Source organism: Laccaria bicolor, genomic scaffold (assembly GCF_000143565.1).
Source record: "Laccaria bicolor S238N-H82 LACBIscaffold_2 genomic scaffold, whole genome shotgun sequence".
Classification (NCBI taxonomy): Eukaryota; Fungi; Basidiomycota; class Agaricomycetes; order Agaricales; family Hydnangiaceae; genus Laccaria; species Laccaria bicolor.
Genome location: NW_001889873.1, coordinates 1,976,451 through 1,990,756, shown reverse-complemented (window position 1 = coordinate 1,990,756; position 14,306 = coordinate 1,976,451). Strand labels below are relative to the sequence as shown.

Sequence of the window (14,306 nt, the reverse complement as noted above, 5' to 3'; positions counted from 1 at the left end):
CGGTCACGGTGTGTGTTGAGTATATGCGTCGTGTGAAAATAGTGATTCGTAACGTGGAGGACCCTTTGGACCCTGTTTGCACCCTTTCTCCCAAGACGTCGACCCTGACGGTGAGTATCCCAGGCGGATAATTGTCCCAGGCCATGGGCCAATTCGCTGGGAATCGATACGCGCCTCATGCTCAGGCTCTAGTTCCCTGCTCCTCCTGCTTTTATATAAGAGTCAGGTTCGCCCTATATATAATCTTTGTCCCATCCTCCCATCTTCACACTTTTGACAATGCCTCTCCAATATCTACCAGCGGAAATCCTCGACAACATCTGCCACCATGCTCCTCTCCCTGACCTCGTCGCTCTCTCCAGGACGAGCTCACTCTTCTATACAGTCACCCAGCGTATCCTCTACAGACATATCTCTGTTGATTCCAAGAGTCTCGCCGTCGTTCTCTCCCTCGCAAAGAAACCCTACGTCGCGCGCCATGTCCGGACATTTGCCATTCGCATTGACCCATACACCACAGTACTTAACTCATACTACCGCCGCCTCAGAGAGGCTTTGTCAAACATGTCCGAACTTACCTCTTTGGATATTTCCGTTGACCCTACCGCCAGCTGGGTGCTGCGCATGAGATCCAATGTCAAATTCCCTCGATTACAGCATTTCGCATCTTCTTTCCCCCTCGACTCCCATGTTGCCCATTTCCTCTGCAGGGCTGAGGCTATCCGGCAGCTCGAGCTTGATTCTTTCCCCATATCCGACCCCATAGCTCTATCGAGTCTGCCTGTCACAGCCATTCCTCAACTGTCTCGTTTCATTGGGTCTTCTGAGGCTGCTCAAGCAGTCATTCCGGGTCGTCCAGTGGAGGAAATACATCTGAATTCAGGTGACATGACAGAAGATGTCGTGCGGGGCCTTGCCAAATCCACCGCCTCTGTGCTTCTTCTGGGCGCCTCAACAAGTTCCCTTCCTCTTTCCTTACTTGGAACGCTGGCCGAATTTATGCCACAGCTCAAGTACCTCAGAATGATGACGACTTACAACTTCTTGGATGCTCCTGATGCCGTAAGTCTCCCTATTAATATATCTAAAGATCCCACCTTGACATCGGGCATCTCGCAGACGTTTTACCAAAGTACTGCAAACGCTTTGGCATCACTCCGTAACCTTCATTCTTTCGAACTTTCTGGAATGCATTGGGGCTCATCACGCAAAGACCTTGCTGATGAGGGAAGGGTCTGGCAGTCGCAGCCGTTGGAAGCCACACCCCCTACCCTGGACGTCGTCGATCTCTCCGACGTCTATTTCGCATATTGACTGACAGCCTGAACCTGACTAATAAATAGACGACGACAATACCCAATTAGACGTTCATCTTAGATTGCATTGGTTTTTATATCTACTTGGCAAGCAACCATAATTCTACTTTACATGCGCATAATTTACAGAAGGAACCCTCTTGCAATTTTGAGACTCCCTTCAGTAACTGTTCAAAGCCGATCGCTTGAAGGACGGACGTCAACGTGACCCTTTGGTAGATCCATAACAGCGCAGACTGACATACATAGCTAAACTTAAAAGGTTGTGTGACCCTTCAACATTGTCCCCGCCGATAGAGACTCTCCCGAGAACTCCATTACTAAGTATCATCCTCAGCCACCCCTCCGTGCCACACGAAGATAAGTGTAGACAGGTCCCTCTAGACCTACCGCGGCATCTTGTTCGTACAAAGAACCTGACAGGGATAAGTGTCCCGATGTCGGAAAGATGACAGAGGATGACCCACATGAAAATGGGCACCTCAGCCGAACCAGGAAGTGTTTATAAGGCACAACAACAACAGATTATCACTTGTCAGGAAGGAGGCTTCCCATAGCATCTAAAGGGGCCGTACTATCAACACAGTCATTAGAACTCCAAGAACATCTCTAATGCAGGATCCAGAGCACAGGGTTTCGTGTCTCACTTCTCCGATGTCCTATGTTTGTGGACGGGATGCTTATCGAAGAGTCGAAGTGGATGATTTTAGAATGATATCTCTGCTTAGGTCGGAGTGAGTTTGGAAAGCCTCACGGGTGACAATTCTTGAACAAAAGCTGGAAGAGGAAAAGACGTGGAACAAGGGTACAACGGGAGATGCCTGAGGCTCGTAGGTCCATAGGATAGACGGTCCGGTCATACTGGGAAGGAAGCGAATTGTAACGCTGCCTTCTTCAGGTAACTTGTTCAAACCTTCAGAAATGAAATCTGTCAAACCGGAGATTTTTTTAGAATTGCTCTACGATGATGAGTGAAAGCGGTAATCTTCGCACCTTGCCGTGATCAGATTATCATCACTCCAGCATGGAGCAGGGGGTGGTAGTGCGGCTCATAGATAAGCTCCTCAATCAACCGCTTGCCTTACAAATGAGGCCGCATCAAGTGTCACCAACCAATCCTGATGAGGGCTTGCTGGTATAACTTGTGTGGAGATCCCGCCAGCATACTGCGCAACAACTCCTTGATATAGATCGTCACCATCGTTGAGTACGAACATGTAAAATCGCCATCCTTTCGGCAACTTTCCGTCCACGAGGACAACGTTATGAAGGGAATCAAATTCCACTCGCTTGAAATCGAATCCAAGGCCTAGCCCGAGTGCTTTGGTATAAGCTTCCTTAAAGGTCCACATCCAAAAGAAATGACGCAGTCCCTCTTCTTGTGATCCAGCCGAAAACACGAGATTATACTCGTGTGGAGTTAACTAGTGGCTTCGGTTAAGAATGATGTCAGCCAAAGGTTGATATGGCGGTACCTGTTCCCCAAAAATCTGCAGAAATGAAGACAATGTTTCTTGGCTCGGCAATCGTACTTTCATGACATCGATCCCAACATTGAATGCTGGGCCATTGTGTACACCAGGGGCAAACGCCATTGCAATTAGAGCGTTGTCATGCGTAATATTGAAACCGATGGGGGGATTCAGTTCAGGAGCAACCTGAACATTCTCGTCAGCATCACAACATGCAATCGCTTTTGAAGTTGACCAACAATATAAGGCTTGCCCGCTTGTGTGGTTTCAATCTTGATATCTTCGAGAGACGTCCCTCGTTCGCGAAACACCGCTCGGATGAGCAAACGCCCAATCAAGGTACCTTTATGTCAAATTGACCATAATCCATCAAGTCCGTCATCCACCACAGGACTCACGACAAGCATCGTCGCGTTGATAGAACCGTTTGATTCGCGCTTGGCTATCGGTGTCAACCAATTGGAGTCCAGCATGGTATAACTGTGCAATGGCAAGGGTCCAGCTGGGATAAAAACTTGGCGGTGCGCTTACCTCTTCTGACAGCAGTGTCTGGTGGTAAAAGACGGCCCAAACCCGCAGACCCTCATCATCGAGCATTGGGGCTACACGGGAAGGTGTTACATAAATAGTTTTGTGGAAAAGCGTTCACGGCATCCTCCGGTTTATCTTATCAGCCACGATGAGCAAGGCGGATGAGATGAGTCCACGGGGGGGCCATCCTCGTTCTTTGGTTACCTTGGGTAAGTTTATCATCGACGAATTTACATTCGAAGATGAGGATGGGAGGCCAACTGGAAGAACGATGGATCCCCAGGTGCTCCTGATTATTGAATCTCAAAAAACGTCTATCCTAACTTCACTTGTCCATAGATTGGCGGAGGAGGCACTTACGCAGTCATCGGCGCTCGTATATGGTTAGATGTGAACGCCGACAGATGCTTGGCGGAGGGGTAATTTGCTCTTGTCCAGGCTTCCGGCGAACAAGTTGGGAATGATTGTCGACAAAGGAGATGATTTCCCCACATCCATCGAGCAAGACCTGTTGCGCTATGGGTCTGATATGTGGCACTTCAGAGTGCACCCTAACTGCCAGACAACCCGTGCCATTAATGCATATCGCGGAGAGCATCGATCGTCTGTATTCTTGTCCCTTTCGTGCAATGGTCTCCATCTAATTTTCAAGCATTGCAGTTTTGAATACAAATCGTCCCTTCCACGGCTCAGCCCAAAAGACCTCAAAGGTACAACCTTTGCTAAACCCTCCGCTCTACACTTCGTTTGTTCGGCTGCTCGTGCTTTGGCTATTACGGCGGAGATCAAGCAAGAGCAAGGCTGGAACCCGGTGACGATTTACGAACCTATCGACGTACGCCAAAATACTTTGCATTACACTCTGGGTCTCATCGACTTCAGTATCGATGCGTCCCAGAAGAACTTCCGGAACTCAAACGTGTATTAAACTCGATTTCAGTTTTAAGGTATGAGGCATGGCATAGAAACAGAAATCTGCGGAAACAATTCCAAATCCAGTCCCAATGCTAGAGAGGCCCTGTCTCTGTTGTCCCTTCCCCTTACGTCGACAAAAGCTTTGATCGAGGAAGCGGCTACTGAGTTCTTGAGTTTTGGGGTGGGGGTAGATGGCAATGGCTGGGTTGTCATAAGAAGTGGCGAGTTGGGGGCGTATGTAAAGAATCGGGTGCAGGATGGGATCTGGGTTGACGCATTCTGGACGAGCGACGATGAAGGTAAGGTTGTCGATGTGACAGGTATGTCCCTCAAGGCAGGACACTTGGCGTTTATTGAATGTGTACTGTCTGGCAATTTAGGTGCAGGGAATAGCTTTCTGGGAGGGCTTGCCGCTGGTTTGGTTTTGTCCAACGGCGATTTGTATAAGGGTAAGCACAAGTGCCGCGGAATTATTATCGGGATATTGACTTAGTCACTAGCCACTTTCTACGCGTCCATATCTGCTTCTTTCATCATCGAGCAGGAAGGTTTACCTCGGATGTCAACTGATTCAACTACGTGGAACGGAGATAACCCATACGATAGGCTTGAAAAGTTGCTGAAACGTCATGAAGACCGAAAGAATTAGGTTTATACACAGTAGATACTTACGAGAATTTGAAGAATAAAGATAGAGTGAGTAAATAGTATACTACTATTGTTGCGTTGATTGGAATTTTGCTCTGCTTGCCGCAAATAACTCCTCCTGTTTTGCGAGAAGCTCTTCCTCCGTCATTCCAGACTGTTCAAACTTTGACACTTTTTTCTCCCGATCCTATGGAGTTTGAGCTGGGTGTAGATGAGCGAAAGCGATATGAAACGCACCTTCTGCTGTTGTTTATGATCTTTCAGGACATCTTCGACCTCTGACGTAAACGAATCAAATCCAAGGCGCTGGCGAAGTGGATCAATGAGGCTGGTTTTTAGGTCGGTGGGTGCGCACCTTCAGTGCATTGATGATATGCTCTGGGGCAATAGTTTTCTTAGACTCTTGTTCGCATATTTCGTTGGCTTCTGATGATATCAGGTGGATAAATTCTGCGAAAAGTATGGACAGATGAGTACTTTTGGAGGTGGCCCACAATACAGAAATGCAATTCGAAAAGTGTTTACCTACACAACATTCTATGACCAGATCACGCGTCTCTTTAGCGCACACAACATCGCTGGGCAGTAACTCTGAGAAGGAGATAAGAATGAATCAGACAATAGACTCAGTCGAGTGAAGATACACATACCGGCAATCATCTTGGCGACAGTAGCCTTTGGCAAGGAAAGGTCTTCATCTGTTGGAGGCAGACCGGAGTGACCTTCACGATCCGACATTTTTAAGCCTGTGAGGAGCGTAAAGGTAAGCGATGTTCAAAGGAAAGAGTAGAAACGAATCATCATACAAGAAATATATACCTTGATGGTCGTGACTTTCTTTTCAAAGTCCGCACGTGCTTTCCTCAACCATCATGGCTGCGGTGAGTTTCTCCACTATGAGATTCGGCATCGCTCACGTATTCCGCAGGTCAACCCTGTAAACCCAAAACCCTTCTTGCAGGAGCTTACTGGGAAGCCGGTATTCGTTCGCCTGAAGTGGGGACTCGAATATAAAGGCTTTTTGGTTAGCACAGATGGATATATGAATCTTCAGGTCCGCCTTTCGTGTGTCTTGCCCTTTCTTGAGCTCACAACATCGATCCTTAGCTGGCGAACACGGAGGAGTATCAAGATGGACAGTCAAATGGTGCTTTGGGAGAAGTTTTTATTCGGTGTGTGACTATCAAGCTGCGTTCAAGTTTGCAGCTCATCCATTCTTTCCCTAGGTGTAACAACGTTCTCTACATAATAAGTTCATTTCCCCATTCATCTTTTTATTCATCTGACAACATCTCATTCCATCACAGAGAGGCACCGCCAGAATCTGAATAGTATCTCGACTAGCTACTCACACGCCTGTATTACTAGAAAATCAAAACGATCATCGACGAGTTTGCATTTAAATAGCTGTCCAGTTATGTAAGCAAAGCATGCACGTGAATCAGTTTGATTTTGAGGCTCCGCTCAGCGCTCAGATCCGGATGACTACATTTTGCTCTTTCACATTCCGCCACCACCACCACCAACGCACACACCACATTTGCCATCATTGGACGTCCATTTCGCAATGGCAAAATCAACACGATCCAAGGTTAAACGTGCCTTTCGCTCCAAGAAACGCGAAACAGGCATATACGCAGCCACAGAAGCTGCTCGATTAAATCGCCTTAACTCAAAACTCGTCCAAATTGCGACAAGGCAAGGGGAAGGGGAAGAGGAGAAAGGGGAAGAGGATATGTTAGGTTGGTGTTGGCTAGCCACTTTTGGCCTTTTGGATCCCAACGACATCACAGCGGACGGGTTGGAGTCCTTGGGCAGAGGATTCTAATGAGAGACCATCCCTCAAGGCGGTGCATCAGCGCTTCATTCAGTCATATTTTTGATTTTTCGTTCACGATACTATTCGCGAATGAATAATCATTGACGTCTTTTTTTCTCTACAGCCGAAGTCGATCAGTCAGCAACTGTAGCAGGTTGGCTCGCAGTCTACGGCGTCATGCAATATTTTCTTATTTTCTTATGCTTTGCACAGATGCGATTGTAATTGATGGACAGAAATCGGAACGCATATCTACGCATGGACCCCGTGGGTCTCGGCGGGACGAATGGCGGACGTCGAAGGGTCTGGATCCTAGACCCAAACCAACTGGTATGAATCGACAGGGCGGCATTGCGGCTCGCAGGAAGTCAGGTCGTTCGAAGCGGAGGCGTTGAATACAGCATATACGAACTTTGTTTGGCATCCCGATTATTCTATATCGTTTGAAGTATCACGAGTTCGCCTATTACCATCCATATTTCACTGATCCCGGATGGTTCGTTCAGCTTTCATTACTTTACTTTTTACATATTTCCTGAAAATTCATAGGATTCCTTCTCCTCCACCTCCTTGTCTGAAAGTCCTCCCATCTCTCCGGCCAATTCGAGATCAATAGACGATGTTTTGTGATTTGGGTTGGTCATAATGTGCGGGGAACTATCGCCCGAAGAACTGGTGGTAAGAGGGTAAGGGTTTCTGGGAAGTGTATCAATTAGTCGTTCACTTACGGAAACTCTGCCATTGTGATGTGTTCAGTTGTGACGTGAATTTCAGGCCTTGTCAGGGCGTTGAACTTTTGAGATTTGGCTGCCATGGCACCTCTACGAGTGGGATTGCTTCCCGCAACGTTCGACATGGAATGAACATAAACGTCTGTTGCGCTGAATTCCAGCAGTCGAATTACCGCGCGAGTCGCAGCAATAGATCTACGTTCAGGTGCAAGTTAAGTATCAAGAGAAGATTAAAATCGAGGCTCCTACGTGATCGTAGCGGCAGGAATCTTTTATTTTGCGTGAGCATGGATTCGATAGAAAAGAACAGGCTAAACTTACGGTGGCAATCCTAAAAGTGATTTCAACGATTAATTAACAAACGCAACAAGGTGGGACAACTGGCATCTTACACGTTCATTGGGGCTGAATTGTCATTGATCAGAAAGAGACATAAGTACCAGTGTAAAATTTACTCACTATTAAGGTCCAAGACATTGAGAACCTTTCAATTCGGCGTCATATAGTCCAGTCTTACAGTATAGAATGGAAGGGACACACAGCGGGTATACAGTTTGTCGAGAACGAAACAAGGAAATATACAAGACCATCTTGGAAAAGGAGTTTCCAAAGATCAGTCCTGGCAGAATGTCGTCCAAGCAACGCAACGGCGGTGAAGATGAGAATGATAAGATCAAATCCCATGGCTAGTAGGGTGACATCGCAAGAGTCAGTATTATCCACGTTGAAAGAAAAAAAGGGGGGGGGCGAGCGTACTGAAAAAGAATGTAGTATTGAGTAAGGACGGGTTTGTCTGAGTAACAACACATGCTTGATATGCCGGCTCCCACTGAGCGGTAACGATAAACATGGTGCGGTAGAGTAACGTCCAATGTGCCAGGCAGATGATACCGAGTGTGATTATTACTGAGAGCTTGCGCTCCCACAGTGCAATACTAGAAAACGATACATTCAGTCGTGGCAAGAGACAAACGAATTCAAAGACGAACGTTCGGAGCATGAGAGACGTAGATGCACAAAGAATAGCCATGTTTCCTGTCCACTGAGGGGTAAAAGTTTTTAAAATTCGCGATTAAGTGATTAAGTAGTGATGATGTACCGAATTGAAGAAGAAAAGAACCTGACAAAGGAAATTAGCGCACTTGTTTCACTTATTCAAATTACAGAGAGCTCAGAGCATACCCGGCAATTGATCTAACGGAACCGCCGGTGAGCGAACAGAGACGTGAGTAGCAGAGCCGGAATAGAGTACCTCCGTGGTTACTGATAAGGATACAATCCTTGATACAATACGTTAAAATTAGAATAGTTCACAGAAATCGGAGCTCTTACAAGCCAAGGAACGCCAGAAGCATGCAGTAGCGGCACAGAAAGAAAAACACTAAGCATCAATTTAGGCCAGGCATTTCTAAACTGACAGAAAAAAGGATACCCTGAGAAATAAAATCAAACAACGTGGAGTCAGTTCTTAGAAAAGGCTTACCAAAGGCCATCGGAACTTGCGGCGTTTGGTTATCAGAGACAACTCAAAATCCCAAGTCATGAACAGTTCCCAGAAGTAGACTCCGAAGAGTGTAAAGATGACTTTTTGAAAGATGTCTGTTTAAAAAGTAAGGACCGATTTATGATAGTTGCAACTGACCCCCACTGACCTGCGTCCTTGGCAATTTCTGCGGGGTCTGACCAGTGCACCATTGTGAATCGAAATGAGGGTCCTGGAACGTACGAGTCAGCATTTTGCATGGTTTGAAAACTGGGTGGTGGCGCACCTTGGCCACGGGATAGTAACAGGGGATGATGCTAGGGGAGATACTTTCTTTTCACGAAGTGTGGTTTTATAACGAGAGGACAGAAGCTCCAAATTGGCCGATCACTTCCTCCGAGATAAAATTAAGGGTACTCGAAGGCTCTTCAACGTAGCGTTTGCCTTTCAGGCCATTTATGTCACTCCCTTTCGGCAGACAGGCCTCAGGACAAGCTAATTCGGGCATGACGCCAAGCAGAACTTGACCTTGTGTCAAAAGTGGACAGAAAACAATCGGGTCTTTAGTAGCATTTGAAGGAGGAGTACTGATTTAAATACCTTTCGGGAAGTGTTGCACTTCAGATTTGTTAGGTAAGCAGACACTAGAAGTTGAGTGACGAGTATAATAAGTATAGCTTGTAGTCCCTTTATGTCCGTCATTTCCATGGACTGGGCCACTACATGCTTCGTCGAGTCTTGAAGGAAGCTGGCGGAAGTGCTAGTAGGCTCTGATCGAAAAATTTCACGTCTGTTTCATGTCCCGTATACTTGAATGTACTTCGTAGTGCCCAGGATATCAAGCGACGTGTATTGGCAATTCGGTGGAGACCCTTAGCTACACCAAACCGATACATTACCGTCAGCGCCGCCACTGACCAACCAAGGCTGTCTACTACACCATTTGACTTGGAGCACCCCAAGTCCCTCCCGAACTTCATGCCCCCGCAAAATCTTCAAGGGTACGATGAGTGGATCTGTCATGAGATCGTTGTACACTCTTGAGTGGAAAATTTGTATTGATCCATCGTCTGACGAAGAAGCGAATAGTGGATACGACGGGTGGAAATGGAGGGAACGGATGGCGCGTGAGTGGTACCTGGATGAAAGAGGTTAGCCTTGTCGTCATTTTTTTGAATCGGGAAAGGTTGTACCTGAGGACCTTGTAAGGCTTTTCACTTAGTTCTAAATCAAACCAGCACAACTTTCGGTCATATCCACCAACAATAAGATGGTCTCCTGAGGGATGAACGTCCATAGATGATATCCATTTGATGCCTGGTAGCAACGTTTTCAAGAGCTTTTGTTCCGAAAGGTTATATATTCGGACATATTGCTGGGTCTTGGAAATAATAATGATTCCCAGTTTGTAATCTTAGAAAATGAGAGACTTACTGCTACAAAGAAGTGCGGCTTCAAAGGGTGAAAGAGGACTAGCTGTACCACGCCCCGGATTTTTTTGAAGGGGGCTTGAGAATGTCTTCGTGTTACTTGATGGATCCAAACGCCACCATGCGCTGTGCCACTGGCTGTTGTACAACGGAAGGTCGGCGTTAAAAAAGACAAGCACTTTGTGGGGGCATCACGTACAAACGGTAGCAAGGTAATCACCCCTGCGGTGCCAAATTATCTGTGTGGGCACTCCTGTTGACGCAGGAAGGTGTATAGTCAGGATTGGCAAATCAACAGACCATGCACTTGAGGGTGGCGTAACCCACTTGATCGGAGAGGGTGTTGATGGTGCAGGAGGTAGTGTAGTTGGCGCCAACACTGACTGGGTCAGGGAAAGCACTGGTGCAGAGACGTTTGGAGGAATGAGCATATGTATGGTATCGTTACTGCGAGGCATGAATAAGACGTTATGGTTGAGCTCAAAAGGAAGGACACACATTGCGACAGCAAAATAGCTGACATCCGTCCTGGGACACCACTCAACCGCTCCAATTTTCCCTTCAAACGTCCATTTCTTAATTTCTCGACCAATATTCACCTCCCAAAGGCTGACAACGCCGCCTTCATCGCCGCTGACAACCCACAATCCATCGGGGCTAATGCTGAGGGCCCTCGCGCGTCCTTTCGCGTGATTCAAGCTCAGACTCCGGTAGATGGGGAATGGCTTCAGGCTGCTGGGGCTTGGTAGCTTCGGTATCAGTGTGTTGGGATCGATATTGAGTTTCACCCGTTGTATCCGCGGGGCCATATAAAGATCAAGCTGTCGGTTAAAGCGGTCTTTGATGAACCTATCATATGCCGGAACGAGGCGCAAAGAGGAGTACTTCTTCGGAAGATAGTCTCGCTCCCTATCTTCTGGATCCAGGGTTTCCCATGCTTTTTGTTCCTCTTCGGTTGGCAGATATTCTTCTGGTGGATTGTAGGATTCTGAGTTGGTGGGAAGCGGTGGTTTGGGTGCGGGGAGAGGAGGGGGGTGCGACGAGGAAGGTTCCGACCAGATTGAATAGACTTCAAGTTTTTGGGCAGTTTTTGTTTTCGAGGGGACAATGCGGCCTTGACGAATAGCGCGCACAATTTTCATAACCTTTGCGTTTTAACTGGAGGCCGAAACATGCGAACAGAAAGCACACCTTTTGCTTTTCCCATTTGCTTGGAATCCATCGACGTTTTGGCTCAGGTGCACCGGAGAGAGGCATGACTTCCTGTTTGCTGGTGAACCACTCCGTTGTTGGTTCATATGGGTCGTACGTCGCATCGGGAACTTCACCCGCGTATAGCCTTTTGATAATATCCAGTTCTTCCATCGTAAGAGGTTTGTCAGCTTGTGCATTTTTGTCGAACGCGGACGTCCTTTGGAAACAAATCTTATTAGCCAGAATACTCAAAAAAGTGACGACATTGTCACCATGAGGAAGGATCCTCCACTGTCGCGAGAAATTTGTCAAGTTCATCTCCTCGAGCAGGTCGAAAGACTTGTTTCCCGTCGATGTCATATCCTACGTGTGGCAGGTCGTCGTACCAATGCATTGGGACATCACCCACACGGTTCGTAGTCTTTTTTACAGGTAAAATGTTTTATTGGAGAGGGCTATAAAGAAATGCTTACATCTTCAGTGGAAGAATCAGAGTCATAATCTGGCTCTATTTCGGGATAAACGCGTTTGAGTTTCCCAGTGATGTTTGATATAACGTTTTTAGACTTGGGGAAGAGGTGGATTTCAGAATCATCAAACTCCTCCTCCTCCTCGTCATCGTAGTCGTCGTAGCTTTCCCCATTGTTTTGCTCGTCAGATTCGTCGTCTTCTTCTTCGCTATCGCTTGCTACGTCGATTTCGGGAAATTCTTCCAGTTGACCACCGTCCGAGTCGACACTACCCCCGGCCTCCTCGTCGCTCAACATCTCCAAGTTTCCAGCATCTTGGTAAGATTTTGAAGAGAAATCTTCATCTTGAGATTCCTTGCGCTTTTTTGATGATCTCTTCGCGTCGTCTAGCGCCATGTTTGGAACGCGGTTGAATGGAAAAAGTTTGATTGAGGATTTGTGGGCACGTGGTAATGAAGACTGATAGCCTGCCTTTCAAACACACCACCATAAGCTCATTGACTGAAACGGCGAAAGTTGATCTTTCAGAATCGTTTTCAAGTTGCTTTCAAAATGGTGAACTATGGAGGAGGTATGTCTACCTTCTTTTCTCAGAGATAAGATGTTTTGACCCGTGAGTGTAGATGAAGTTTCGGCACTGGTTGTGGACATTGGCTCATCCTCATTGCGTGCAGGATATGCCGGAGATGACACCCCAAAAGCCATTATACCCACCTCATACGGCTACTTGCCAGCCCCTCCTGATGCTGATATTTCAATGCTGGATGTTACTGAAGGGAAAGATCCTGTGAATACACCCAAATTTGCGAAGATCTACATTGGACAGAACGGGCCCTCAATATGGAGAGAAGGGATGGAGATTGGAAACCCTGTCATTGACGGTCTCAGTACGTACAAAAAATTGGTCACTTCGAGTCCCAGCGAACATTTCTTAAAGTCCAGGATTTTAACCCCATCCCTCCACTGATTGAGCACGCTCTGAAGGAAGTCATGCGTTGCACCCCCTCAGAACACCCCACACTCGTAACGGAACCCACTTGGAATACGACTGCGAATCGAGAGCGAATGGCAGAAATTATGTTTGAGGAGTTCAACGTGCCCGCCTTTTACATTGCGAACACTGGTGTGCTGAACGCGTACGGTAAACGTCTATGAGTGCAAGGAAATTGGTATACTGACAGTGAATAATAGGTTTGCCTCCGGAAAAGGGTCCGCCCTAGTCATTGATGTTGGCCAATCCATGGCAAGCGTAACTCCCGTGGTCGATGGCTTTGTTCTTCGAAAAGGTCTTGTTTACACGGCACTTCCCAAGCTTGTTCACGCTCATGCTCGACATACGCTTGCCTCCCCTACACAATCTCGAAGAGCTATTGAACTCTTGCCTCATCAGTTGATTTCCAATAAAATGGTACGTTCTTAGTTCTGTGCCAGACTCCTCCTACATAGGTGAATAAGAATGTGACGTAGCCCATTGAACCGGGCCAATCTCCGAGGTATACCCTTCGCGAAGACCGAATGCAGGGAACTACTGAGAGCTGGCGAAATTGGGCAGAGGCGAGGGAGGTTGATGAGTGGATTCAAAGTGTTGCTGGTGTTTTGGACCAAGGGTGGAACGATCAGTATGGTTTATTGTCTTTCTAATAGTCATTGGTGTTGATGACAATGAACAGGGCAGCAGCATCGAGACCCGCAAAGCAGTACGAATTTCCCACAGGCTACAACACATACTTTGGAGCGGATCGTTTCCATGTCGGAGAGCAATTCTTTTGGCATTCGCCGCAGCTAGTGGTGTGTGCTACTATAGGCGTCCTCTTCTTCCGCTAACTGTCAATACACAGGCGTCAAATCCCAGTTTGCCGAAGAATATCCCGGCCCTCATTACAGAGTCGCTGCGAGCTTGTGATCCGGAGCTCCGCCAGGTGCTCATGGGGAATGTTGTCCTCACAGGTGGCGGAAGTCTCTTCTCTGGCTTTACGGATCGGTTGTCGACAGAACTTTCGAGGACGTTCCCGCACGTGAGATGTGTCCGTTTAGTAGATTTGGCAGCTGCTCATAGTTCACTAGACGAAGATACATGCCCCTGGCAATCCTGTTGAGCGCCGATATGGTGGCTGGTTGGGGGGTAGCATCTTGGCGAGCTTGGGGACATTCCATCAACTGTGGATTAGTAAAGAAGAGTGGCAGGTATGGTGGGCTCAATATGCACCCATGCAGAGACTAATTCATATGACCCCAGGAGCACGGCAAGGCAATCATTGGTCAAAGATGTAAGTAGAATCGGTTCTTGCTGTTCCATA

At 47.2% G+C, this 14,306-nt stretch overlaps 8 protein-coding genes across 8 annotated transcripts; 5 read left to right on the top strand and 3 right to left on the bottom strand.

Moving 5' to 3' along the window:
• Positions 1-279: 279 nt before the first annotated feature.
• LACBIDRAFT_292147 (uncharacterized protein) lies at positions 280-1,314 on the top strand (the record flags this gene model as incomplete). Its single annotated transcript, XM_001875247.1, has 1 exon — positions 280-1,314. One exon carries the CDS (start codon positions 280-282, stop codon positions 1,312-1,314), a length of 1,035 nt encoding a protein of 344 aa, XP_001875282.1.
• A 1,066-nt stretch (positions 1,315-2,380) lies between these two features.
• Positions 2,381-3,385, bottom strand: LACBIDRAFT_305691 (uncharacterized protein; the record flags this gene model as incomplete). Its single annotated transcript, XM_001874678.1, has 5 exons — positions 2,381-2,740; positions 2,792-2,974; positions 3,028-3,131; positions 3,187-3,268; positions 3,320-3,385. 5 exons carry the CDS (start codon positions 3,383-3,385, stop codon positions 2,381-2,383), a joined length of 795 nt encoding a protein of 264 aa, XP_001874713.1.
• An 82-nt stretch (positions 3,386-3,467) lies between these two features.
• LACBIDRAFT_305690 (uncharacterized protein) lies at positions 3,468-4,883 on the top strand (the record flags this gene model as incomplete). Its single annotated transcript, XM_001875246.1, has 8 exons — positions 3,468-3,602; positions 3,659-3,671; positions 3,724-3,922; positions 3,980-4,154; positions 4,202-4,266; positions 4,319-4,554; positions 4,615-4,683; positions 4,735-4,883. The coding sequence occupies 8 exons, from the start codon at positions 3,468-3,470 to the stop codon at positions 4,881-4,883; spliced, it is 1,041 nt and encodes a 346-aa protein (XP_001875281.1).
• LACBIDRAFT_176793 (uncharacterized protein) lies at positions 4,851-5,653 on the bottom strand. The gene is made up of 5 exons (XM_001874677.1): positions 5,533-5,653; positions 5,408-5,473; positions 5,238-5,332; positions 5,120-5,188; positions 4,851-5,069 (listed from the first exon to the last, which is right to left on the bottom strand). The coding sequence occupies exons 1-5, from the start codon at positions 5,618-5,620 to the stop codon at positions 4,950-4,952; spliced, it is 438 nt and encodes a 145-aa protein (XP_001874712.1). The 5' UTR covers positions 5,621-5,653; the 3' UTR covers positions 4,851-4,949.
• Positions 5,654-5,739: 86 nt separating this feature from the next.
• On the top strand, positions 5,740-6,286 carry LACBIDRAFT_181948 (uncharacterized protein). Its single transcript, XM_001875245.1, has 5 exons — positions 5,740-5,763; positions 5,811-5,936; positions 5,990-6,054; positions 6,109-6,130; positions 6,188-6,286. The coding sequence occupies exons 1-5, from the start codon at positions 5,755-5,757 to the stop codon at positions 6,212-6,214; spliced, it is 249 nt and encodes an 82-aa protein (XP_001875280.1). The 5' UTR covers positions 5,740-5,754; the 3' UTR covers positions 6,215-6,286.
• Positions 6,287-6,410: 124 nt separating this feature from the next.
• On the top strand, positions 6,411-7,329 carry LACBIDRAFT_192455 (uncharacterized protein). The gene is made up of 3 exons (XM_001875244.1): positions 6,411-6,624; positions 6,826-6,855; positions 6,915-7,329. Exons 1-3 carry the CDS (start codon positions 6,450-6,452, stop codon positions 7,094-7,096), a joined length of 387 nt encoding a protein of 128 aa, XP_001875279.1. The 5' UTR covers positions 6,411-6,449; the 3' UTR covers positions 7,097-7,329.
• A 420-nt stretch (positions 7,330-7,749) lies between these two features.
• LACBIDRAFT_321968 (uncharacterized protein) lies at positions 7,750-9,423 on the bottom strand (the record flags this gene model as incomplete). Its single annotated transcript, XM_001874676.1, has 11 exons — positions 7,750-7,763; positions 7,892-7,916; positions 7,973-8,187; positions 8,240-8,467; positions 8,615-8,695; positions 8,765-8,813; positions 8,851-8,865; positions 8,916-9,031; positions 9,085-9,147; positions 9,202-9,232; positions 9,307-9,423. The coding sequence occupies 11 exons, from the start codon at positions 9,421-9,423 to the stop codon at positions 7,750-7,752; spliced, it is 954 nt and encodes a 317-aa protein (XP_001874711.1).
• Positions 9,424-12,561: 3,138 nt separating this feature from the next.
• On the top strand, positions 12,562-14,284 carry ARP16202 (actin-related protein Arp4p; the record flags this gene model as incomplete). The annotated part of the gene is made up of 9 exons (XM_001875243.1): positions 12,562-12,580; positions 12,633-12,896; positions 12,947-13,145; positions 13,201-13,417; positions 13,477-13,633; positions 13,685-13,794; positions 13,848-14,033; positions 14,074-14,193; positions 14,246-14,284. The coding sequence occupies 9 exons, from the start codon at positions 12,562-12,564 to the stop codon at positions 14,282-14,284; spliced, it is 1,311 nt and encodes a 436-aa protein (XP_001875278.1).
• Positions 14,285-14,306: the final 22 nt, after the last annotated feature.

Excerpts from the sequence above, each read along its gene's own strand:
- LACBIDRAFT_176793 (XM_001874677.1), bottom strand. The coding sequence starts at position 5,620 with ATGTCGGATCGTGAAGGTCACTCCGGTCTGCCTCCAACAGATGAAGAC. Across the intron at positions 5,333-5,407 it reads GGTCATAGAATGTTGTGTAG|AATTTATCCACCTGATATCA; the intron begins GTAAACACTTTT and ends TACTTTTCGCAG. Across the intron at positions 5,070-5,119 it reads ATCATAAACAACAGCAGAAG|GATCGGGAGAAAAAAGTGTC; the intron begins GTGCGTTTCATA and ends CAAACTCCATAG.
- LACBIDRAFT_181948 (XM_001875245.1), top strand. Across the intron at positions 5,937-5,989 it reads ATGGATATATGAATCTTCAG|CTGGCGAACACGGAGGAGTA; the intron begins GTCCGCCTTTCG and ends ATCGATCCTTAG. Across the intron at positions 6,131-6,187 it reads GTAACAACGTTCTCTACATA|AGAGAGGCACCGCCAGAATC; the intron begins ATAAGTTCATTT and ends TCATTCCATCAC.
- LACBIDRAFT_192455 (XM_001875244.1), top strand. The coding sequence starts at position 6,450 with ATGGCAAAATCAACACGATCCAAGGTTAAACGTGCCTTTCGCTCCAAG. Across the intron at positions 6,625-6,825 it reads AGGGGAAGAGGATATGTTAG|CCGAAGTCGATCAGTCAGCA; the intron begins GTTGGTGTTGGC and ends TTTTCTCTACAG. Across the intron at positions 6,856-6,914 it reads TCAGTCAGCAACTGTAGCAG|ATGCGATTGTAATTGATGGA; the intron begins GTTGGCTCGCAG and ends TGCTTTGCACAG.